A 25,827-nucleotide genomic window follows, 5' to 3' on the forward strand; every position below is an offset into this window, starting at 1 on the left:
CGTGGCCGGGTACGATTCTACCGAGCCTATTATGGCCGGGTACGATATGATGATGATGATGCCCACAGAGGCGAATGCTTTAAAGGTTTATGTATTTATACATATGTATCATGCATTTCATGTAAGTAGCCCTCAGAGGTACTAAGATGTTACAGGTTGTATATTCTCTATCCTTGCTTACATTACTGATCGTATTTATGGTTCCTTGCCTTACATACTCAGTACTTTATTCGTACTGACGTCCTTTTATTTGTGGACGCTGCATGTCGTGCTGCAGGTCCTGATAGACAGGCAGGTGCAGCTCCCCCACCACAGTAGACTGTCCAGTTCAGCGGTGATTGGCGAGATCCCTTCTCCGGACTTGCCTTGGTCTTGGTATGCAATTTTTGTTATAGACATTATGGGTATGTCGGGGCCCTGTTCCGGCTATGTTGCAACACTTATGTTCTTTTAGAGGCTCATAGACAGGTGTCGGCTCATGTATAGTTTGGTATGCCTTGTCGGCTAGTTTTTGTTGTATAGTCTTTCATAGTAGCGTGGTAGCTCATACCTTATACGTAGTTTCTTGATTGTCTGGTCATCCCCTGCTATGTATGTTCATGCCGTCATATTTTATTGCTGGTTGTCCATGATCTAGGTCTACCATTTATATTGATCTCGTCAGCCTTAAAAGATAATAATGAAGGTTAGATGAAATGTACGTTGGTGCTCGGCAAGTGTGGTCGGGTGCTAGTCATGGCCCTTCAGTTTGGGTCGTGACAAACTTGGTATCAGAGCAAGTCTGTCCTAGGGGTTGTCTATGAGCCGTGTCTAGTAGAGTCTTGATTATGGATGTATAGCGCGCCACATTTATAATCAGGAGGCTACATGACATCTAGGGTTGTTACCTTTTTCCTGAATCTAGATCGTGCGTAGAGTTGAGTCGTAAGTGTTTGTCTCTAATATTCACCTTGTTTTTTTCAGTGATGCCTTCGACTAGGAAGCAAACGATTAGTAGACGGCTTGATACAGCAGCGGGAGAGGGTACCAGTCAGGTGCCCCAAGTCAGAGCAGGACAAAGTGAGGCTCAAAGTGAGATGCCCTCTCATACCTCATCTACTCCATCTCCTCCAGAGGATATTAGAAGGCACCCAGCGCCTCCAGTTCCTCCGTCTGGCACTCCAGACCAGGATATGCGGAGTGCTTTGCAGTTATTGACTAGCTTGGTAGCTGCTCAGGATCAGAGGCAGAATACAGGTGCTGCTGAGAAACCAGTTAGTACAAGAGTTCGTGATTTTATTAATTTAGACCCTCCAGTGTTTACCGGATCAGACCCCAAGGAGGACCCACAGACTTTTATTGACCAAGTTCATCGTACACTTCGGGTTATGCATGTTAGTGATACAGAGGCAGTAGAGTTGGCTTCTTATCGGTTACGGGATTTAGCGGTTCTCTGGTATGATAGTTGGGAGAGATCCAGGGGTCCGAACCCTCCTCCAGCTGTGTGGAAGGAATTTTCTGAGGCCTTTCTTCGTCACTACTTGCCAGTTGAGATACGACGAGCTAGAGCTGATAAGTTCTTGAACCTTAGACAAGGTAATATGAGTGTGCGAGAGTACAATATGCAGTTTGATTCTTTGGCAAGGTATGCTCCCCATATGGTGGCCGAGATGAGTGATAGGGTGCATATGTTCGTGAATGGGTTGGGACCACATCTGATAAATGAGTGTACGACAGCCTCCTTGGTGGAGGGCATGGATATTTCCCGTATTCAAGCTTATGCCCAGACCCTAGAGGATCGTAAGCGCCAGCAGAGGGCAGTTAGGGAGCAGGATAGAGGCCAGCATAAGAGGGCGAGATTTGCAGGGTATTCTGATGACTTCAGAGGCCGCATCAGGCCACAGTTTTCGAGGAGTTCGGCGCCACCTGTAGCTAGTGCTCCTCCACAGTTTCAGAGGCCTCGATATGATCGATCCTATTCTGGTCCAGGTCAGAGTTCGCGGGCATCTGGCTCGCAACATCACAGGGATACTAGTCAGATGAGACCCCCAACACCACATTGTGATCAGTGCGGCAAGGCCCACTTTGGACTGTGTCGTCGAGGTTCTGATGCATGCTATTCGTGCGGGCAGCCTGGCCATATGATGCGGGATTGTCCTAATAGAGGAGGTGATGGTATGGCTCAGCCGACTGGATCTGTGTCTGGTTCTTCCTCATCAGTTCGACCTCCAGCACGGGGTTTTCAGCAGTCGACAGGTCGTGGTAGGGGTAGAGGTGCAGTGCCGAGTTCGAGTGGTGCTCAAAATCGAACCTATGCTCTAGTAGGTCGACAGGATCTCGAGTCGTCTCCAGATGTTGTTACAGGTATTATATCTGTGTTTTCTTATGATGTATATGCGCTGATTGATCCGGGATCTACATTATCATATGTTACACCCTTTGTGGCTAATAAGTTTGGCATTGAACCTGAATTGATAAGTAAACCCCTCGCGGTATCTACTCCGATAGGAGATTCTGTGATTGCTAGAAGGGTATATAGAGGTTGCACTGTGATGATTTGTAGTCGTCAAACCTCGGCAAATTTATTTGAGTTAGAAATGGTTGATTTTGATGTGATAATGGGAATGGACTGGTTGGCCTCATGCTATGCAAATGTTGACTGTCGTACGAAGATGGTTAGGTTCCAATTTCCGGGTGAACCCGTCATTGAATGGAAAGGGAACATTGCTACACCGAAAGGTAGGTTTATTTCCTATCTTAAGGCAAGGAAAATGATCTCAAAAGGTTACATTTATCATCTCGTTCGCGTTAGGGATGCGGAGGCGAAACCGCCTACTTTACAATCAATCCCTGTGGTCAACGAATTCCCAGATGTTTTCCCAGATGAACTCCCAGGCCTTCCTCCTGAAAGGGAGATTGAGTTTAGCATTGATGTGTTGCCTGACACTCAACCGATCTCTATTCCTCCATACAGAATGGCCCCGGCAGAGTTGCGAGAGTTGAAGGTGCAGTTGAAGGACTTGCTGGATAAGGGCTTTATTAGGCCTAGCACTTCACCTTGGGGTGCACCAGTCCTATTCGTGCGGAAGAAAGACGGGTCGTTACGGATGTGTATCGACTATCGACAGTTGAATAAGTCTACTATAAAGAACAAGTATCCACTTCCAAGAATTGATGACCTGTTTGACCAACTCCAGGGTGCCAAGTATTTCTCTAAGATTGATTTACGTTCAGGGTATCATCAAGTGAGGGTTAGGGAGAAGGATATTCCAAAGACGGCCTTCCGGACAAGATATGGGCACTTTGAGTTCTTGGTGATGTCGTTCGGGCTAACAAATGCCCCAGCAGCTTTTATGGATCTCATGAATACTATATTCAGGCCCTATCTTGATGTGTTCGTGATTGTATTCATTGATGACATTCTAGTGTATTCTCGTTCGGAGGTGGAACATGCGGGCCACTTGCGGATAGTATTACAGACGCTTCAGGATCGTAAGTTATATGCTAAGCTCTCCAAATGTGAATTCTGGCTGAACTCAGTAGCATTCCTTGGCCATGTGATATCTGATGAGGGTATTAGTGTCGACACTCAGAAGATCGATGCAGTAAAGAATTGGCCGAGACCTACAACACCATCAGAAGTCCGCAGCTTCCTAGGGCTAGCAGGATATTATAGGCGGTTTGTAGAAGGATTTTCCTCTATATCATCACCATTGACTAAGTTAACACAAAAAGCTACCAAATTCCAGTGGTCTGACACTTGTGAACGTAGTTTTCAGGAGTTGAAGAATCGATTGACATCTGCACCAGTGCTCACTCTTCCTGAAGGAACAGAAGGTTATGTGGTATATTGTGATGCCTCAGGTATAGGTTTGGGGTGCGTATTGATGCAGCGTGGGAATGTGATTGCTTATGCATCAAGACAATTGAAGAAGCATGAAAAGAATTATCCAACCCATGATTTGGAATTGGCTGCAGTAATATATGCTTTGAAGATATGGCGGCACTACTTATACGGCGTCCATGTTGACATCTACACAGATCACAAGAGTTTACAATACATCTTCAAGCAGAAAGAGTTGAATTTGAGGCAGCGTAGGTGGCTTGAATTATTGAAAGACTACGACGTCGAGATATTGTATCATCCCGGTAAAGCCAATGTTGTGGCAGACGCTCTCAGCCGTAAATCAATGGGAAGCTTAGTACATATTGAGGCAGGTAGATGGGGGTTGATTAAAGAGCTTCATCAGCTAGCCAATATGAGAATCAGATTGTTAGACTCTGATGATGGAGGTGTTACTGTACAGAATACATCAGAATCATCTTTGGTAGCCGAGGTAAAAGCACGACAATATGAAGATCCTATCTTAGTACGATTAAGAGAAAGCATTCAACAGTGTAAAAGTATGGCTTTTGGGATCGGAAAAGATGGGGCACTGAGATACCAGAGCCGATTGTGTGTGCCTAATGTGGCAGGGTTGCGAGAGAAGATTATGAATGAGATTCATCAATCCCGATATTCCATCCATCCCGGCTCGACAAAGATGTATCATGATGTCAAGGAGCAGTATTGGTGGGATAATATGAAGAAGTCTATTGCAGAATTTGTAGCCCAGTGTCCCAATTGTCAACAAGTAAAGATAGAACATCAGAAACCCGGTGGATTGCTTCAAAATATAGAGATTCCGACCTGGAAGTGGGAGGTGATTAATATGGACTTCATTATTGGATTACCTCGCTCTTATCATAAGTTTGACTCCATCTGGGTGATAATTGATCGACTTACAAAATGTGCCCATTTTCTGCCAGTGAAGACAACTTACGCGGCTGAAGATTATGCAAAGTTGTATATCAAGGAGATTGTTAGGCTTCATGGTGTGCCCATATCTATTATATCAGACCGAGGAGCTCAATTTACGGCTAACTTTTGGAGGTCTTTCCAGAAGGGTTTAGGCACACAGGTAAATCTCAGCACTGCATTTCATCCGCAGACTGATGGACAGGCTGAACGTACCATTCAGACACTGGAAGATATGCTACGAGTATGTGTTCTAGATTTTAAGGGGAATTGGGATGATCATCTTCCACTCATAGAATTCGCCTATAACAATAGCTACCATTCCAGTATTAAAATGGCCCCATATGAGGCACTATACGGGAGGAGATGTAGATCACCAGTTGGATGGTTCGAAGTCGGTGAAACAGAATTATATGGGCCAGATTTGATTCACCAAGCTATTGAGAAGGTGAAAGTGATACAGGAGCGATTGAGGACGGCACAAAGCAGGCAAAAATCTTATTCTGATGTCCGACGTCGTGATCTAGAGTTTGAGGTTGGTGATTGGGTTTTCCTGAGGATCTCACCAATGAAGGGTATTATGCGTTTTGGGAAGAAAGGTAAGCTGAGTCCAAGGTATATCGGGCCGTATAAAATTCTTCGACGGATTGGACAGGTTGCTTATGAGTTAGAATTGCCATCCGAATTGGAATTTGTCCACCCGGTATTCCATGTATCTATGTTGAGAAAATGTATTGGAGACCCTTCTCGAGTCGTCCCTATCAAAGATGTACAAGTTACAGAGGACCTATCATATGAAGAAGTGCCAGTGGCGATATTAGATCGGCAAGTCCGCAAGCTGAGAACAAAAGATGTAGCTTCCGTCAAAGTATTGTGGAGGAACAAAAATATGGAAGAAATGACATGGGAAGCAGAAGAGGAGATGAAGTCTAAATACCCTTACTTATTCCAGAATGAAGATAACAAGGATGCTGGTGGAAGACAGGATACATTGGAAGAAGAAACGGCTCTATGAGGTAAGCAATAATTTGAGAATACTCCTCCTTAATACAAAATGGTGATATGTAGATAATGTAAATACGCATAATGCTTTGTGTAGCCTTGTGAAGCCATATGTTGGGCTTAATTACTTGCAAGTTTTGCTAGTGACCATTTTATAGGGGAAAATTGATCGGAAATTTCCATTGGAATCCACGATGATTTAAACTCCCCATAAACCCTTACATTCGAGGACGAATGTTCCTAAGGGGGGGAGGGTGTTACAACCCATATCCACATGTGTTAGTTCATGCCATATATTAGTTAACATAAATCCAAGAAGGAATTATCTTTGAGATGATAAGAAGTCAATCCTATTGGTCTTAAGTGATACAAGAGTGTATAAGGGTGATTAACCAGTATTAGAAGTTAAACGAATCAAAGATGTTGTAACTCGTATTTTCAGGTAATCTAGCGGTGCTTAATACACTCAAGAGGTCATTTATTAAGGTATTTTAATCATATAATATCCGTATCATAAGTCTTGAAGTCAAACGAGTTATGAAACAAAAGTCGACAAAAGTTGTCGCAACTTAGGTTCATAATTTTACTTAAACATTAGGTCAAATGTTTCTAATCTTTTCTCATAATTTACAAGGAATTACGGGGTGATCTACCAACAAAATTAAAGATCTATGAGTCTAGTTTCCAACGCATTAAACCGTTCATCGATACGATCTCGGAGTAGAGAGATATTCGCATTTTCGCGAGACTGCGCCAAGCACCTCTCTATGGGGCCCACTAAGTCGGTTTAAGATATTTGGACCTATATAGGATGCCTCCAACCCGTTTTAAGTCATTTCTTTTCACTATTTTCAGACCTTAGAACCCTAGGAACATCCTCTCAAGGTTCTCTCAAGATTCAAGACCCAAAAAAGGGCAAACAACACAAATCAAGTGTCGGGAATTCCGTGGCGCTAGTAAGTCTCTTGTTCTTCTTGTTGTTGCTCATTTTTGTGTCGTTTCAGCTCGTGTGGGAGGTTGTTTTAAAGGTTTTATGTTCTGTAAATACTCCCTCATGTTCTTAATATCAATCCTAGGTGATTTCAAGCCTTCTAAAGTGATTCTAGTGCCGAAAAACACTAATTGATCGCTAGTTTCGCTCTTTTGTTGTTGTGGCAGCATTGGAGGGATATTTCATGGAAATTTAAGGTCAAATTGGAGTTGTTCTTTCTGTATAAAGGTAAGGAACCTCTTACTCTATATGTATTTAAGATTATCCAAGTTGCGGCTAAGCCATTGAAGCTAGAACTTGTGAGATATATATCGAAAGGTTTGGTAGTAGTGTTATTGTTTTGTGGACTGTTTTGCGTTGTTGTTGGGCTGCGTATTTTACTACTATCTTGTGGAGTTTTGGAGGAGGAAGGGTGTGGAGAAACACCATATATATGTAGGTTTATGGGCTGATAGTTATTCGTAACATTTCCAGGTTGTTTGACACGACTACGGTGGTCGTCGTATGTATGGAGTGATTAGGCTGTGTGTGGACTATTTTGGGAGGCTCAATATGTTTATTATTGATGTTGTTTGGGCTGTTTGGTGACTGTTTTGAATAGTGTGAGGTCATATATATAGGGGAGGTGCTGTCCGTTTCATCGTAAAATAGGTTGTGGTCGATACATAATAGTTATGACGCTTAAATGATAACGATAGTATCGTTTCTCTTATTGTAGACTAAGGAGTTTTGACAATTGCATAGCTTGAGATTGGGGCAGTATATACAAGGTATGTGAGGCTATCCCTTTCCTTCTTTTGCACGACTCCGATTGTACATAATGTAATGAACGAGCTTCCAAGATACTCTACTCTTAGAAGCTAGCAGTACTTACATTGTTTTCCCTCTTATGGAACGATTGATGTCAATGTTGCTTCTCTTATTCTTATGTTATCAATGTTGTTCGTACTTCCTAAATCTTATAAGGTTCATAGTGAAGAGTTAGTCCTAATAACGTGTACAGAGGATACCGACCTTACGTCACTCCGAAAGGTTTAGAATGTGATTCCATGAGTCGAGCATGCATTATATATATGTATCTATTTTACTCTATCGAGCCACGCTATAGTTGGCCGGGTACGACACCTATTGTGCAACCACTGATCAGTTGGGTTTTACCGAGCTCCACGTGGCCGGGTACGATTCTACCGAGCCTATTATGGCCGGGTACGATATGATGATGATGATGCCCACAGAGGCGAATGCTTTAAAGGTTTATGTATTTATACATATGTATCATGCATTTCATGTAAGTAGCCCTCAGAGGTACTAAGATGTTACAGGTTGTATATTCTCTATCCTTGCTTACATTACTGATCGTATTTATGGTTCCTTGCCTTACATACTCAGTACTTTATTCGTACTGACGTCCTTTTATTTGTGGACGCTGCATGTCGTGCTGCAGGTCCTGATAGACAGGCAGGTGCAGCTCCCCCACCACAGTAGACTGTCCAGTTCAGCGGTGATTGGCGAGATCCCTTCTCCGGACTTGCCTTGGTCTTGGTATGCAATTTTTGTTATAGACATTATGGGTATGTCGGGGCCCTGTTCCGGCTATGTTGCAACACTTATGTTCTTTTAGAGGCTCATAGACAGGTGTCGGCTCATGTATAGTTTGGTATGCCTTGTCGGCTAGTTTTTGTTGTATAGTCTTTCATAGTAGCGTGGTAGCTCATACCTTATACGTAGTTTCTTGATTGTCTGGTCATCCCCTGCTATGTATGTTCATGCCGTTATATTTTATTGCTGGTTGTCCATGATCTAGGTCTACCATTTATATTGATCTCGTCAGCCTTAAAAGATAATAATGAAGGTTAGATGAAATGTACGTTGGTGCTCAGCAAGTGTGGTCGGGTGCTAGTCATGGCCCTTCAGTTTGGGTCGTGACAGAACTCATTGTGCTACAGAGCCATACATCATAGCAACAAATAGGCAACTTAGTGCAATGCACCCAATATACAGATTACTGCATCCTCACTTCAGATACACCATGGAAATAAATGCCTTAGCTAGAGAAGCTCTTATTAATGCTAATGGCATTATTGATAGTTCATTCTTCCCTGGCAAATACGCCGTGGAATTAAGCTCTGTTGCTTATGGTCTTGAATGGCGATTTGATCGACATGCACTCCCAGAAGACCTCATTAACAGGTTATTCCCTATCAGTATATTTTAACTTGTCGTGGCAAGTTATCTGTCTAAGTTTTCATGTTACTGTCCTACTTATTATGAAGAAGTACATGCGATTATGTTTTAAGTGATCTGATAATATAAAAACTTCACTCTAGTAGTATATAGAAGTAAAACTCATACTAAGTAAATATACATATTTTGTTTTGTCCTTCCACATAACATGTTATTTGTGCAAACTTTAATAGGGGAATGGCTGTGAAAGATCCAAATGCACCATATGGTTTGAAACTAACAATAGAAGATTACCCTTTTGCAAATGATGGTTTAGTACTATGGGACATCCTTAAACAATGGGTAACAGACTATGTCAACCACTACTATACAGAAACCGAACTCATAAAATCCGATACAGAACTCCAAGCTTGGTAGACAGAGATTAAAAATGTTGGACATGGTGACAAGAAAGACGAGCCGTGGTGGCCAGAACTAAAAACCCCAGATGACTTAAAAGGAATTATCACAACAATAGTTTGGGTAACTTCTGGACACCATACAGCAGTTAACTTTGGCCAATACAGCTATGCAGGTACTCACCTTAGCCTTTTGCACTAGTTTTTCATATTAGTAATTTCACTTATTATGAACGGTTGTTTTTGTAGTTCTTTTAGGTGATTTGCTGGTGTAAGAGTTATTATACAGTTATAATGAAAAGTTACTTATAGCTAACTTTTAGGTGAAGTGATAGTATAAAAGCTCTTTATAGTGCCAGTGAAGTTAAACTCATATCAAAAAGTATTATGCACGACTTGGGTGAAATATATTTACAGATTCACGTCATTGATGAGGTTATTACAAGTACATCCTTGATAAGCATTAATAAATAACTTGGTAAAAATGGTTCTCCTAACCAACATACTTTCACATATTGAACTACATTGATATCGTATTTTTTTAATAGTATTTATGTAAAAAGAAGGGGGCCTTGCTATAACTGATAAAGTTGTTGCCATGACCATGAGGTCACGAGTTCAAACTGTGGAAACAGTCTCTTGCAGAAATGCAAGGTAAGGCGGCGTAGAATAGACGCTTGTGGTCCGGCCCTTCTTCAGATCTCGCACATAGCGGGAGTAGTGCACCGGGCTGCCCTTTTAGTATTTATGTAAAAATAGTAAATAAAATGTACTTTCATAATCCCACTTTCTTCAAATTTGTTAAACATGAAAGTTTTATTTTGTACTTATTGTATTTATGATGTCCTCACTTCATAGAATATGACTTTGCTATTGCATTTGTAGGTTACTTTCCAAATAGGCCAACAACAGCCAGAGCAAAAATGCCAACTGAGGATCCAACTGATGAGGAATGGGAGAATTTCTTGAAAAAACCTGAGGATGCACTATTAAAATGCTTCCCTTCACAAATACAGGCAACAAAAGTCATGGCAATTTTGGATGTTTTATCAAATCATTCTCCAGATGAAGAATATCTTGGAGAGAAAATAGAACCTTACTAGGCAGAGGATCCTGTGATTAACGTGGCGTTCGAAAAATTTTCTGGAAGATTAAAGGAACTTGAAGGGATTATTGATGGTAGAAATGCTGATAGTAATTTAATGAACAGAAATGGAGCTGGAGTTGTGCCTTATGAACTGTTGAAACCATTTTCTGGACCTGGTGTTACTGGAAAAGGTGTACCTTATAGCATTTCCATTTGATTTTCAAGACATGATTTTTGTAATAAGATGCAAGTGAAAGAATAATAAAAGGTAGAGCACCTTAGCTTCTACCTCTTTCTCCTTATTATTATTATTATAGTATTATTGTATTCATCAGTTTTGTTACTACTGTTGTTTCTTTTACTTTGGTTATCTTTATAACACAGTAAAGTAATAGGGGCAGATCTATGTAGAGGAATGGGGGTGATACGCCATCCGGTTGCTCGGGTAAAATTTCATGTAGGTTCTCGAACTTCCTGCAAAAAACGTAACAAAATTAAATAAAAAAAGAGCATGACACCCTAGTCACAAAGCGATTGTAGGTGTCGTGGTCATGGACGCCCCCACCAGGCTTTAGACCCAAGATCAATACCCACTTTTGTCATTTTAGCACAGGCTGTTTGAATTTTCCTTTTGGGAAAAAGGCCAGATTTGTCTCTCTACTTTGGTAAATTATCCACGTTTGTCCTTGGTTTTAATATCCGTTTAAATATGTCCCTACCGTTAAAAAAGTAGACAAATTTATCCCTAACCCTAATAGAATTCCAACGTGGCACCTGGGTCCACTCTTTGATTGCCAACTAGGCAAATTAAAAAACTCATACCCATTCAAATAGCCCATTACCCCATTTTCCCTCTTAAAACCCGTTTCTTCTTCCACCCCACCCAAAACCACCTCCCTTTGCCATTACAATCCTAATCCATCAATGTAAAGCTTCATCAATAACTTACAATGCCTAGCCAAATAAACAACTCAGTATCCATGCATCCAGAAGCCTTCACCAAAAGCAAAATACCCAAAGTGAGGTTCATGCACTTAAGAGAGATAAGGATAAAGCCTTCGTTATTTATTCTAATCGAATTTCTGTGACAACAGAGAGCGAGTTTGGTGACTGAATTGAAACAAGAGAAGATGGCAGGTAAAACCGAGAGTATTTTAGCTTTTGCGGTGAGGGAGAGCCTTTTATGGTTTTTCCCCTCAACTCAGAGCCATCTCCGACAGACGAGGGAGCATTTTCTACGGTGGCCTGAGGTTAAGTACTGGAAAATTATGGCTAAATATTTGTCGGGGAATACGTCAGTAAGAAGATTGGTCCATTCAGACGGTAAAAAAAAGTTTTTTTTTTTAAAATGACGTTGTATTGTGCCAACCGAATTTTTAACAACGTTGCGAAAAATATATAAGACGAAGGTGATAACTGATTCTAATGGAGCTCTTCGCAATGAGATGAGAAATTGGGCAGCTTTAATATTGAGGAGGAAGAATGGCCTCTAGGCCTTTTTGGGGTGCTTAGGATTCTTGGGTTAAAAAAATAGAATCTTTTTTTGTTTTTGATTTTCCATAGAAACAAGAGTTTTGGCAAATCGGGTCAGATAAAATGAATGAGTCTTTTTTATTTGGGTTTTTAATTTGCCTAGTTGGCAATCGAAGAGAAGGGCCCGCTGCCATGTTTAGGGTTAGGGACTAATTTATCTACTTTCTTAACGGTAGGAATATATTTAGACGAATAGTAGAACTAGGGACAAACGTGGATAATTTACTAAAGTAGAGGGACAAATCTGACCTTTTTCCCTTTCGTTTTTGATGACTTGTTCTCTCTTTCCATTTTTTTTTTAAAATTCCCTTTATTTTCATTCTTGTATTTCAACTCTATGTTCAATTATTTGTTTAAATTGTAAAAGTATATTTACTTATGTTTCTTTTTCTAGATCTCATCAAAATATTTATTTGAATATGCTTTGGATATTATTTTTTCGTTTTTATCTAGTTAATATTACTTTTTTCCCCTTGATTTCAAATAAAGAATCAAATATTTTTAGTTTGCTTATCACTTATTTATTTATGCACAAAACGAACCAAATTAATTCAAAATGACTTGAATCAGAAAAATTAATTTAAAACTACACGAACCAATCAGATGCACATCCTAACTAAACTTCATTGACTAGCGGTAAGTTTACATTGAGTACAACGGCACCCATAGCTATTAGATCCCAGATCCGCCTCCGTAAAGTAAGATGCAGATATAAAACTATGTGCCATGAATTTTGTGCAGATCATACAATTTAACGAACATTAAACATGAAAACAAGTAACATAACTTGAGTATTTAAATAGTAAGACATACAGAGGAGGTGATTGCACATAAATGAGGATGAGCTTAAACGCGAGAGATATTGAGGGTAGTAGTGCTGGAATTACATGGGCATGGTGGAATAGCCACTTCAATTGATCCTTCGAGCATTTGAGTGACCTTCCTCATAGTAGGCCTCATCGATGAATCCTCCTGAATGCACCAAATACCAACCATCACGAGCCTCTCGAGCTGCTTCTTGTCATTCAAGGCCTCAGTACCAGTTTCTGCAAGAGCTTCCAATTTTCCTTCCTGAAAGCAATCCAAAACCCAATCTGTAAGAATTGCTTTTGATCCATACCTTTCCTCATTCTCCAAAGCTGTAAACATCCACCTTAACTGTGACCTGACTATTCCTGAACCATTCTGGAGCAACATATCCTCTTGTTCCTCTAATGTTAGTAAGCGTTCGGCTCTGGTTAATCATCAGAAGTTTAGACAATCCAAAATCTGATATTCGAGCAACATAATAATCATCTAGAAGAATGTTTTGAGGCTTTATCTCACAATGGATAATCTGTGTACTGCACTCTTCGTGGAGGTATGCAAGTCCTCTTGCGATCCCCATTGCAACTTTTGTCCTTTGGCTCCAAGTAGGTTTTGGATCACCAAAAATGAAACTTGCAAGAGTGCCATTTCTCATATACTCATTGACCAACAAACGATGAGATCCCTCGTCACAATATCCAAGTAGACGGACTAAATTTTTGTGATGAGTCTGACTAATCACATTTACTTCAGCCATGAATTCCTTTTCCTTTTCTGCTTCCTGTGCAACTCTATCCAGCTTCTTTATAGCGACTATGTTTCTTGAACCGATAGGCATTGGCAGCTTCTTTTTCCAGCAGCCAATGCCATTATATATGGCAACAGCACAAAAGCAATCATTCAGACAAGCCCTTTGGCAGTCTTGTTCAGTAGAAGGGCTAATCTTCTGAAAGTCAGAGGTTGGCCAAGCAATATCACGAACCGTGACAATATTGTAAACATCTTCAGGTGAACCCCTCCCAATTTCATGACAACTTTGAATAAAATCTTGCTTGCAATAGCCATAAACATCATTCGGATCAAGCAGTGAATATCCTTGTGGACAATTACAAACTGGCCTGTTGTTTGTACCAAGACTACATACATTATTGTACCCACAAGCCCCAGTTCCTTTGTCTCCGTTAATGCTTACACATATATTATCAGGTTGAGACCACACAATATTCCAGCCACTGCTATTAGAACTCCTTGAATGATAATAATGAGTGAGAACTCCATCGAAGTTAAGTGTCACGCGATGATAATTTCCCGAAGCTGAAGGAATGGATCGCGGGGTAAGATATTGCCTTTGATTGTTTCTCTTCAACACATACATCATTCCATTCTCATCAAAAACTAATTCATCACCAGAATTGGTTACATTCGCCTCGTCAGAAGTTAGACTGTCATAGTACTCATCATCATAATCTGAATTGGAAGGCACACTTTGTGTAACAAACACCAAATTCCCATTATCAAACATGTGAAGATAAAACCTACCTGTCGAGACATAAGAATATAATTAAATGATTAGAAATGTAGTCTTCCTTACCGCTTAAACTTTTATATGAGTTAACACACAATTCATCATAGTATCAGAACAACAAGAAGTCACGGGTTTCATATTGCGCTATTATCCAAGAAGGCAAAAAGTAAAGATCAATATCACTTGTTTGGCATGTGAAAAAAGAGTTATACCTACACATGAGGGGTGTGTGAGGTGTAATATACAATGAAACAACTAAAACAAGTTGGCGTCAGTTATATATGTCATACGATCACCCCATTTAATCTCATCTCAGGCCAATATTATACAAAATAGTAATACTAGAAGTTCTCTATATATTTTCTACGGATGCATAAGTCTCTTATAGAACGTGTTAAGACATAATATAATTAAATAATTAAAATTGCATTTCCAATTCAACACTACCTTGTGAGAAATTAGCTTCTGATCTTTGAGAAACAAGGAAGCATCCTCTTTCCAATATTTGATTTGGCAACAAAGTGTCAATTGGATTTCTAAAACTTTCCCACAATGGATCAGTAGAATCATTTCCCATAATAACAAAATTTCCAGTATCATTCATAAATCCATGGTCGATATTACCAATAACCGAATCAGTTCTCCAAATTGTATTGCCTTGTGTATCACTAAGTATGAGACCTTTTAAGAATCAAGCTGTAATCTTGATCCACGTGGCACTGGATTACTGATATTTGCATGCCACACTATGGTTTTTTCCTGTATTTTTGCATACCATATACAAAGCAAGAATTGATCTTTATCTTGAAATTTTTGGAACCCAAATGCAAAATCACCAGATGGTGAAAACCATGGGGTGGTTTCATCTGTTGCAGTAAGAGAAGTGGTAGTAGCTACTCTGCCATTATTTTGAGCTAAAGTGTGTAGTGGAAAGAGAAACAGAAACAATAGAAGATAAAGAAAGGAAGAAACCATTGCAAGAAAATTTATGATTTGTTACACAAATCAAGAACATTACAGACAGAACAAAGTTGATTGGTTTTTATTTTATCTATATAAAATAAATGTAGATGGGATTTTATTATTATTTTTTACTATGAAGACTTTAGAGTCAACTTCTAATTTTCTGTTGTTGTTAATGTTTGTGTCCTTTTCTTAGTTGGAGTGCACAAATTGACCAGTTGAATAATACTGTTTTCCCTTAGCCGGCCTCAAGGAAGATGACTAATAACATCATGAAGGAAAATATAATTTTCTAAAACAGTGTTATAAAAATATGAAATCTATAACTTTAGCCTTTGTCCTTTTCATAGTTGGAGTTAGGAATGGAAATGGGGCGGTGCCGGTTACAGCGTTTGCGGAGTGGGGTGGGTTAGCGTTGATTACTAAGATTTTGATGATTAACAAAGTTTGTTCAGATGCAATGTTCGAAGAACCAAGTCCTCAATGTAACCGCTTAACTGTTCTAAGAACCAGCTCCTCAGGATAAAGGATCAGCTCTTAATGATTGATGATTGTACGTCTTTACAAGACAATAACTTTATCTCAAACTTACCCACGTCTGAGTTTGGTGGAAGAAGGCTGCTACACATGATAAAGATTGTTGTCCAAAAAGATACGAATAAATCAGTGAGAGACAAGGGCCCCAAGATTTGTGTAGTCATTGGAACAGTAGGAGTCCTATCAAATGAGAAGCTGACTATGCATATGACTCCTAGAAGATCTTGGAGTCGAGGCATTATCCGTTTGGACTACTGAGGATATCCTTTCATACATCAATTGAAGAACTACATTTGCATACTCTAGTCAGGTATCAATGTTGTATTCTTCTTGAGTTAGTCCAGTGAATGTATTTTAGGAAAATTGAGTTGTAAACAAAGTGTCACAAACAATTAGTAGTTGGAGTGAGTGTTTGCTTTACATGTTAGAGTAACTTGTAAATCAAATAGTCAGATTACAGAAGAGTATTGAATTACAGTCTTATAATCGATATATTTTGGCTCATTGTTCTAGCGGAGTTGAAGCTGAATCCTGAAAGTAAAAGGGTGGGGGGTGGGGAGGTGAATTTCTTATTTAAAAAAAATTATAAGTAGTTGACTAGTTTACAAATTAGTTGACTGGAAATAAGAACATGATAATAGTAAATGCAGAAATAAAATGCAGGAGATAAAGACACTAGGATTTTGATACTGGTTCGGATTCAATGTGAATCTTAGTCCAGTCCCCTTGGGTTGCAAGGGTGTTCTCTTCAGTGATCGATATTTCTTAAATTCAGAATGGATGATGTAGCTTTACACCAACATTTTAATCTCTATGTCTCTTTTTACAATGCCTCACCATTGTTTATCTCTTTTTCTTCTCTCACTAACTGCACAACAGATCCAACAGAATTACAATGCTTGTTTGGAGTAGAACAAAAAAGAGTAAAGATGGTTCATTCAAAGTATGTTCTTTTCAAGTCCGGAACATTTGTATATATACTTTCCAAGTGGCCTTCGAGAATCTTGAAAGATTGCGAACCCAAGGGAGTTGATCCTTAAAAGAAATCATAAATTGATTCTTTCCAAGAATAAGGTCAAGTTTCCGCTGATCTTCCTTGATTATGGTCTTGACGAGCTTTCCATCATCTAGGCATATGTTTGTGTTACTTGAGGCATATCTGCTGGATCCCTTGATTTCTGGCTTCATTGGTTTTCAGTGATCTCGTTCCGCTTTGATTTGGGGCCTTCTAGTGATAGTTTCCGTCAATCTCTTATTGATTATTCTTGTCAGATCTCCGCTACTTCTTTCTTTTTCATTTTTAATCATTAATTCTTTTCCTTGTTTGCTTTTGGACCCTCTGTTAATAGATTATTTTCTTGATCTATTTCTGACTGGTAGTGCTTCTTGAATCCCTTTAATTTATTCCTTGTGATCCTACACCAAATGTAATATATTATTTTTCATCATTGAAACCTATAAATAACAATCTCCCCATTTTTGATGATGACAAAAATAATATATATATTTATAAATAATAGTTGACTTCCCTATAGTTCCTATAGCCGACTCCCCCTTAATGAGTGTTGCATAATTCAGTCGACTACCCCTCAACAAATGCTGCTTACTTTTGTTGACTGTGCGAACGATTATGTTCTTTAGTCGACTCCTGCAATGTACCTGCAATGTACAGTTCTTTCCCCTCTTTTTTGACATCAACAAAGAAGGGATATACATATACTAAAACAAGCAATGTAAAGACCATCACATCCTATGCAATCATTATAGATACTAAAGTAGGCATTATAGAGATGCATAGTTTTAGGAGAAATAAGTAAAAGTATCCAACAAGTGGCTATCCAATCCAAAACAGCAAAACACAAAAATATTATTTTAAACTTCCACAACTAGTGACACATGAAGTAAGTAAGAGTGTTGCAAATCGCCTCCTTCATTCGTTCAAAGCTGGCATTGGCTGAAACTATCACCCCATCAATCTTGCCACTCACTTTCTTGAATGCTTTGATTGCATTTTCTCGAAGTCTGAGAATTTTAACCCTCATCTTTGAAACATCAGACCCTATCTCCTTGGAGATTGTATGGATGTCCCCAACAGTGGACTGAGTGGTAACAAGAAGATCTTTGATGATGGCCAGCTTCTTGTCAATGACACCCAATTTCTCAGCAAGATCAGGATCACTTACATTGTGATGAGAAACAAAGGCTTTGATCATGGGATCAGGTTGAACGTTCTTGACTTCACCTTCTTGTTTCTTCACCTAGGAGCCCTTTGCACACACATAACCTATACTATCAAAAGCTCTAGAATTGTAGGATTTTGAAACAGAGACATAAGAGTATTCCGAGATAGAGATGTTGTGGGCTTCCAAGATGTGAGTGATACCATACCATAAGGCAAACTGATGGGATCATCAGGACTTTCTATCATGAAATTTATGACCCAAGGGGATAATTTAATCTTGAGTTTGGTTACAAGACAATAAACAAGAAAGGTATCTCGTTGAGAAAAGGTAGAGAATGATCCAGTACGAGGAAGAAGAGTGGTTGCAACAATGTGGGCCAAAACTTGGGTTTCAAATCTAACATCACTGGGATCTAACTTGTTAGGGAGGAATCAGATGGACACTCAACAATAAAACGTTTTACTTCAAAAGAAATTTCAAAGTCATCAGGACAAGTATTCTTGAAAAGCATGGGAAAACCAGAACACTTATACTGAAAAATTGAGTCGAACACAACCAAGAAGAATGTGTTCACCTAAAACTAGGGATTCCAACTTATCAGATTTGCTAGAGTGAAGATTTGCATAAAACATTCTCACTAAGGGTTCATAGACTTTGGGAGGGGATACAGAGAGGAATTTTGACCATCCTTAAAAGACAAACATATCATTTACCTTGCAATTGGGAGCCTCCATGTCCTCAAGGACGAATTCTCTGCCATGAGCAATGGGCTTGTCTCTTAGAGCAACAAAGAAATCCCTATTCGGGTATCCCAGAAATTGAGGTCTGACTCTAGAGAACTCGAGAGGTCTATTTTGGATTTCTTGGGGGTTCCATAGGCCTTTTTCCTAATGCTTTTTCTCCTAAGTGATAAAAGTGATCTGATAGTTCTGCCTGAGAAGAGGCAAAACCTTCTGAGCGGTCAGACCCTAGGTCTACTGGTTCTGATGGCTGAGAAGAGGGTTTTTCCTTGGAGCGAGTACTTTTTCTAGTGGAGACAAATGGATTTTTGGAGTGTTTAGCCATGGAAAGACTGTTGGGAAGGAGTTTGAAAGGTTTCTGAAGAGGGTTTATGAGCGATAGGAACAATGGAGACTGAGACGAGTGGTTTAGAGATTAAAAAAGGAATTTTGATGGTTGAGTGAGGGAAAGGAAAGGGTGTCAGTGAAAGGCCATAATGATTGATTTTCCTTTCTTGAAAGCTACAACTGATGGAAAAAGAGAGGGAAATCGGAGGCGCTAATTTAATGAGTACTTACACAAACAAACAAAATTAAAAATATTAGGCATACAAGAATTAAAAATATCAAATACGTCCTAATTTTTATGATCAAGAGAAATAATACCAAGTAGTTTTCTTAGAGAGAAAAATCTATCTTCAAGTAAAGGCTTAGTGAAAATATCTGCTAGTTGATCAGTAGTGCCAACAAATAATAATTCTATATCTCTCTTGAGGACATGATCTCTAATGAAATGATGTTTGATGTCTATATGCTTAGCCCTAGAGTGATGCACATGCTTCTTTGAAAGACATATAACACTAGAGTTATCACAGAATATTTGAATAGGTTAAAAAAATAATTCATAATCACCCGTTGTTGAGACATCCATAATAAATGCGCACAATATTGTCCAATGGCGATATATTAAGCCTCCGTTGTGGATAGTGTAACTGATCCTTATTTTTTTATTGTTCCAAGATATTAGTGCCTTTCCAAGTAATTGACATGTCCCGCTAGTGCCTTTTCTTTTTTCCTTATCACCTACAAGATCAACATCTGAAAAACCATCTAGTTTAAAACTGTTCGAACGTGGATACCATAGTCCGTAAGAAATAGTTCTAATGAGATAATGAATTATCCTTTTTGCGGTAGTCATATGCGACTCCTTAGGAGCTTACTGAAACCTGGCACATTTACAAACACTAAACATAATATCTGATCGACTGGCAGTTAGGTAAAGTAAAGAGCTAATCATTCCACGATTTTTGGTTTCAACAACAGGATTTCCCTTTTCATCCTTGTCAAGACTTGTTGATGGACTCATTGGTGTACCAATAGCTTTAGCACTATTCATACCGAACTTCTGAATTAGCTCCTTTGTATATTTTGTCTGGCATATAAAATTTCCTTCGTCAGATTATTGAATTTGAAGTCTAAGGGAAAGCGTGAGCTTTCCCATCATACTCATTTCAAACTTACTTTACATAAGATTAGCGAATTCCTCCCACAAAAGAGGGTTAGAACTACCATAGATAATATCATCAACGTAAACTTGAATAATATGATTACCTTCCGATGATCTTTTGATAAATAGTGTAGTATCTACTTTACCTCTTATAAATTTGTGATCAAGTAGAAATGAGCTAAGTCTTTCGTACCATGCTCGTGGAGCTTGTTTAAGTCCGTACAATGCCTTAATCAACTTATACACATGGTAAGGAAATTTTGAGTCTTCAAAAATAGGAGGTTGTTTTACATATACCTCCTCATCAATGAAGCCATTTAAGAATGCACTTTTGATATCCACCTGAAAAAGTCTAAATCTTTTGAAGTATGCGTACGCAAGAAGAATTCGTATTGACTCTAGTTAAGTTACTGGAGCAAAGGTTTCATCATTGTCAACTCCTTCCTATTATGAGTACACTTGAGCTACTAATATAGCTTTGTTTCTAACAACCTTTCCATCTTTATTGACCTTATTTCTGAAAACCCATCTTGTTCCGATGACGGTATCATCTACAGGCTTAGGCAATAATTTCCACACTTGGTTTTTGTCAAATTAATCCAGTTCTTCCTGCATTTCTTGTACCCAGCTTGAGTCTTTTAGAGCTTCCTCTATCTTCTTTGGTTCAATTTGAGAGATTAGTGCTATATTTTTCTTTTTTTATTGAGAATTCCCCTGATTTTCATTCTTTCACTTGGATCTTCTATGATAAACTTTTGAGGATATTCTGGTTTACTTTTCTATTCATTTGGACGTGTTACACTCGTATGAGTAGTTGACTCCTTCTGTGATTCTGTTTGACTGTTGTTAGGCTCATTAGTTGACTTTGTGACACCGTCTAGACCGTCAATCGACTCTTGGGGTTTGCTTGACTGAGGTGTTTCTTGATTGAGATCTTCATCAATTGCAATAATTCCTTTCTCGGTCGTAGTGTTATTTTCATCAAATATAACATGTACTGATTCTTCTACAGATAGAGTACGTTTATTATAAACTCTAAAAAATCTACTGTATATGGAATAACCTAGAAAAATACCTTCATCACTTCTTGGATCAAATTTTCCAAGATTGTCCTTACCATTGTTGTGGATGAAACACTTGCTGCCAAACGGATGGAAATAACCTATGTTGGGTTGTTTACCTTTAAATAGTTTGTATGGAGTTTTCTATAAGATAAGTCTTATGAGACATCTATTTAGAACGTGGAAAGTTGTGCTTACTGCTTCTGCCCAAAAGTGATTAGGCAAGGAATATTCTATTGTCATAGTTCTTGCCATATCTTGCAAAGTTCCACTTTTCTGCTCAACTACTCCATTCTGTTGGAGTGATCTTGGAGTTGAGAAGTTGTGGGTGTATCCTTGATCATTGCAGAAGTCTTCAAATGCTTTGCTTTCAAATTCTCTTCCATGATCAGTTTGAATGGTCGTAATAAGGTACCTCTTTTCTCTATCAACTATTTTACACAAGATCTCAAAGTTTTTCAATGCTTCATCTTTGTGAGATAGAAAATCACCCATGTAAAACGTGAGTAGTCATCAACAATAACAAAAGCATATCGTTTTTCTCCTGTGCTAGCAGTTCTGGTGGGTCCAAACAAATCCATATGAAGCAATTGTAAAGGCTTTGATGTAGACACAATGTCTTTGTTTTTGAAAGGGTTTCTGGTTCATTTACCGAACTGACATGCATCGCATATATGATTTCTAGAAAAATTGAGTTTAGGGAGAGACCAATAACTAAATCATGTCTGGAGAGTTTCTCTATAAGATGCATACTTGCATGTCCAAGTTTCTTATACCATAACCATGGATCATCAGATATGGATGCTAGGCAAATGTGACCATCTAGAGTTTCAAAACCATCAAGTGTATAAACATTTCTATACCTTTTTCTTAGGAGGATTATTTTACATGTCTTATCTTCAATTGCACAACCTGTTTTCTTGAACTTTACTTTGTACCCTAATTCACATAGCTGACTTATACTCAGGAGATTGTAGTTAAGTCCAAAGATAAACTTCAGTAATATCACAATTGTTATTGAATGAAACTGTGTCAGTGCCGACTATCTTCCTTTTTGAGTCATCGCCAAATTTAACACTTCCTCCATTTATGTTTGTAACTTCTTTGAACAGATTTTTGTCACATGTCATGTGACTGGAACACGCACTATCTAAGTACCATTTTTCTTTGTGGCTCTTCCTGTGGTGTTCCTGCAAAACATAATTATCACTTTCTTTTAGGTACCCAAGCTTGTTTGAGTCCTTGTTGGTTAGTTTTACTAAGATCAGGGTTGTTTTTGGTTTTCCAAATCTACCCTAAAATATTAGATTTACAAAATTGATAGAAGAAATATTTATGTCTACTTTTATTACAGTAGTGACACATAGGGACTGATCCATTCTTAGATCTTCCACTTGTGTTAGTACTAGTGGACTTTTTTCTAGCTGGTCCTTTTCCAATTGACTTGTAAGTCGCCTGGTTAGACTTGACAAAACTGTAACTGGTGGATTTGCGCATGTCATTGAGTTGAATTTGCAATTCCTGAACTTTATCTTGAAGTACCTCCTTTTCAATTTCACATACTTCAAGCTTGAGTTCCCAGTCTTTCTTTTCCTTGTTGAGTCTCCTTAGTCCATTCATCATTTTTTGAGACTCTTTTAGAGTAAGGTCAAGAATTTCCTGCAGTTCATTATATCTTTCACAGTTATAAGATCTTATCCCGCTAATTTCACCTCATGCCATGAAACAATTCTCATTATCATATTTGCATTCATCGTCTGATGCATCTTCATCTGTCCAGCAACCTGAGAGTTTGTTCATGTCGTTTTCCAAGATTGTCATGAAGCATAGATTTACTATCTCTTCGTGTTCCGAATTGTCTTCATCACTCTAGATTCCAAATGATTTGTTCTTGTTGAACCCTCTGGAAACCTTTCTTTTAAGATCTAGGCATTCAGCTTGAACATGCCCATTTCTTCCACACTCGTAGCATTTTCCATCATTTTTGTCTAGTTCATTATATTGCCTGGTTCGCCTGGGTGGTATCCTACCTCTTTTTGTGTTTCTATATCTCCTCATCAAACCATCCATGTTCGTTGATACTATGGTAATCTCTTTTTCAAGAGCTTCAGGGTCGTCATCAATATCATTTTCTGTCCTTTCAGTTGTAGCCTTGAAGGCGACTGTTTTCTTCTTCTCTTCGTGGCTTGTTTTCTTGAGGTGAGTTTTCTCGAATGCTATAAGATTTCCTCGAAGCTCATCATAAGATAGTTTATTTAAATCTTGTGATTCAAGTGCAACTACTTTTGTTTGCCAAGTGGTAGGTAGACTCCTCAGAATTTTCCGAACTTTAATACCACTTGAGTATGGTTTGCCAAAAGCTTTTACATCGCTAATGATTTTGCTGAACCTCGCAAACATTTCTTCAATGGATTCTCCTTCTTTCATTTGGAAAAGTTCGTAGTCATGAACCAACATGTTGATGTGAGTTTCTTTTACTTTACTGGTTCCTTCATAAGTAACTTCTAGTTTATCCCACATTTCTTTGGTTGTATCACAACTAGAAATTTTCTCATATTTGTCTCCATTTATAGCATTATAGAGTAAGTTTCTTACTTTAGCATTGATTTGAACAACTGCCATTTGCTCGTTTGTGCACTCGTCTATATCTTCTGGATCAGTAGGTGGTTGAGCAATTGTTGGTACTGGATAGTTTCCTTTTTTGATAACTTGCCAAACTTTGACAACATAAGATTTTGCATATATTTCCATACGCACTTTCCAGTGAGAAAGGTGTTACCCATTGAAATACGGTGGCCTAACTTGTGATGTCCCTTCTTAAAAGAGTGCTCCAACAATACCTTGATTTGCCATGATCTTTTTTCACAAGTTGTTAAGCAAATGTGTGAGACTAGCTCTGATACGAATTGAAAGTACAAGGGGGGGGGGTGTGAATTGCTAATTTAAAAAAACTTTTATAAGTAGTTGACTAGTTTACCAATTAGTCGACTGGAAATAAGAACAGGATAATAGTAAATGCAGAAATAAAATGCAGGAAATAAAGACACCAAATTTTTTATATTGGTTCGGATGCAATATGTATCCTAGTCCAGTCCCCTTGGATTGTAAGGGTGTTCTCTTTCAATGATCGATATTTCTTGAATACAAAATGGATGATGTAGTTTTACGCCAATAGCTTAATCTCTATGTCTCTTTTCTTTTCTTGATACAATGTCTCACTAGTGTTTATCTTTTTTTCTTCTCTCACTAATTATACAACAAATCTAACAAAACTATAATGCTTGTTTGGAGTAGAACAAAAAGAGTAAAGATGGTTCGTTCAAAGTATGTTCTTTTCAAGTCCGAAACATCTATATATATACTTTCCATGTGGCCTTCGAGAATCTTCAGAGATTGCGAACTCAAGGAAGTTGATCCTTAAAAGGAATCATAGATTGATTATTTCCAAGAATAAGGTCAAGTTTCCGTTGATCTTCCTTGATTTATGGTCTTGGCGTGCTTTCCATCCGTTAGGCATATCTTTGTGTTACTTGAGGCGTATCCGCTGGATCCCTCAATTTCTGGCTTCATTGGTTTTCAATGATCCCGTTCCCCTTTGATTTGGGGCCTTCCAATAATAGTTTCTGTCAATCTTCGATTAAATATTCTTGTCGGATCTTTGCTGCTTCTTCCATTTTTATTTCTGATCATTGATTCTTTTCCTTGTTTGCTTTTGGACCCTCCGTTAATAGATTATTTCCTTGATCTATTCCTGACTGTTCTTGAATCCCTTTAATTTATTCCTTGTGATCCTATACCAAATGTAATATATTATTTTTCATTATTGAAACCTATAATTAACAAATCCTATGCAGTAGGTCGTGGTTTTTACACCTTTTGAGCAGAGTGATTTTTCACATAAAATTATTGTATTTACTTTTCTGCTTATTTTACTTCACGTTTAAGGAAAATGTAAGAACCAAGTTATTTAGTAGTTCATAAGGACACTCAAATTAATAGTTAGAGTATATGCCGGGGCAGGTTAAATTAATTTTTTTTTTAAAATCAGGCGGGTGCAGGGTGGATGGCGGATTGGTGTTCCGAATCTTACATCTTTTCTTTGAATTTGGTGGATCTATCATTCCTTTGCAGATCGTGATTCCAATCCCCATTCTGCTATGTCAATTATGGCTAATATTTATATGAATTGTTGCATACTATATTGCAATTCTATTTCTATTGTCCTAATATCACGGTATGAAGACTCTGTAACGGAAGTTTATAAACCTCAAGTACAATTTTGACAAATAACTGAGGAAGAGGAAGATTTAAATTGCCAATAACATATTCTCCCTCTGTTTCAAAAAGATTGGCACTATTTCTTTGTTAGTCCTTTTCAAAAATATTGACATCTTCCAATATTTTCTTATTGGGCTACCCTTTTTACACTAGTTTTTCAAGGTTAGAGACTTTAGGGAGAGAATTTGCGAGACATAAGTGCTAGGCTGCTACTTGTATAAACCTTTTGCAAGTAAACTTTATCAAATTTTTCTTTCGATATTTTTATACATTCT

At 38.4% G+C, this 25,827-nt stretch overlaps 2 protein-coding genes and 1 pseudogene across 2 annotated transcripts; 1 reads left to right on the forward strand and 2 right to left on the reverse strand.

The window, feature by feature from the left end:
- Positions 1-8,799: 8,799 nt before the first annotated feature.
- LOC104245799 (linoleate 13S-lipoxygenase 2-1, chloroplastic-like) lies at positions 8,800-10,656 on the forward strand. Its single transcript, XM_070162208.1, has 5 exons — positions 8,800-8,960; positions 9,188-9,296; positions 9,405-9,528; positions 10,238-10,368; positions 10,456-10,656. The coding sequence occupies exons 1-5, from the start codon at positions 8,800-8,802 to the stop codon at positions 10,654-10,656; spliced, it is 726 nt and encodes a 241-aa protein (XP_070018309.1).
- A 1,920-nt stretch (positions 10,657-12,576) lies between these two features.
- LOC104245797 (G-type lectin S-receptor-like serine/threonine-protein kinase RLK1) lies at positions 12,577-15,314 on the reverse strand (annotated as a pseudogene).
- A 6,937-nt stretch (positions 15,315-22,251) lies between these two features.
- On the reverse strand, positions 22,252-24,025 carry LOC104245798 (uncharacterized). The gene is made up of 4 exons (XM_009801470.1): positions 23,186-24,025; positions 22,987-23,058; positions 22,646-22,933; positions 22,252-22,464 (listed from the first exon to the last, which is right to left on the reverse strand). Exons 1-4 carry the CDS (start codon positions 24,023-24,025, stop codon positions 22,252-22,254), a joined length of 1,413 nt encoding a protein of 470 aa, XP_009799772.1.
- Positions 24,026-25,827: the final 1,802 nt, after the last annotated feature.

This window comes from Nicotiana sylvestris, chromosome 11 (assembly GCF_000393655.2).
Source record: "Nicotiana sylvestris chromosome 11, ASM39365v2, whole genome shotgun sequence".
NCBI classification, from domain to species: Eukaryota; Viridiplantae; Streptophyta; class Magnoliopsida; order Solanales; family Solanaceae; genus Nicotiana; species Nicotiana sylvestris.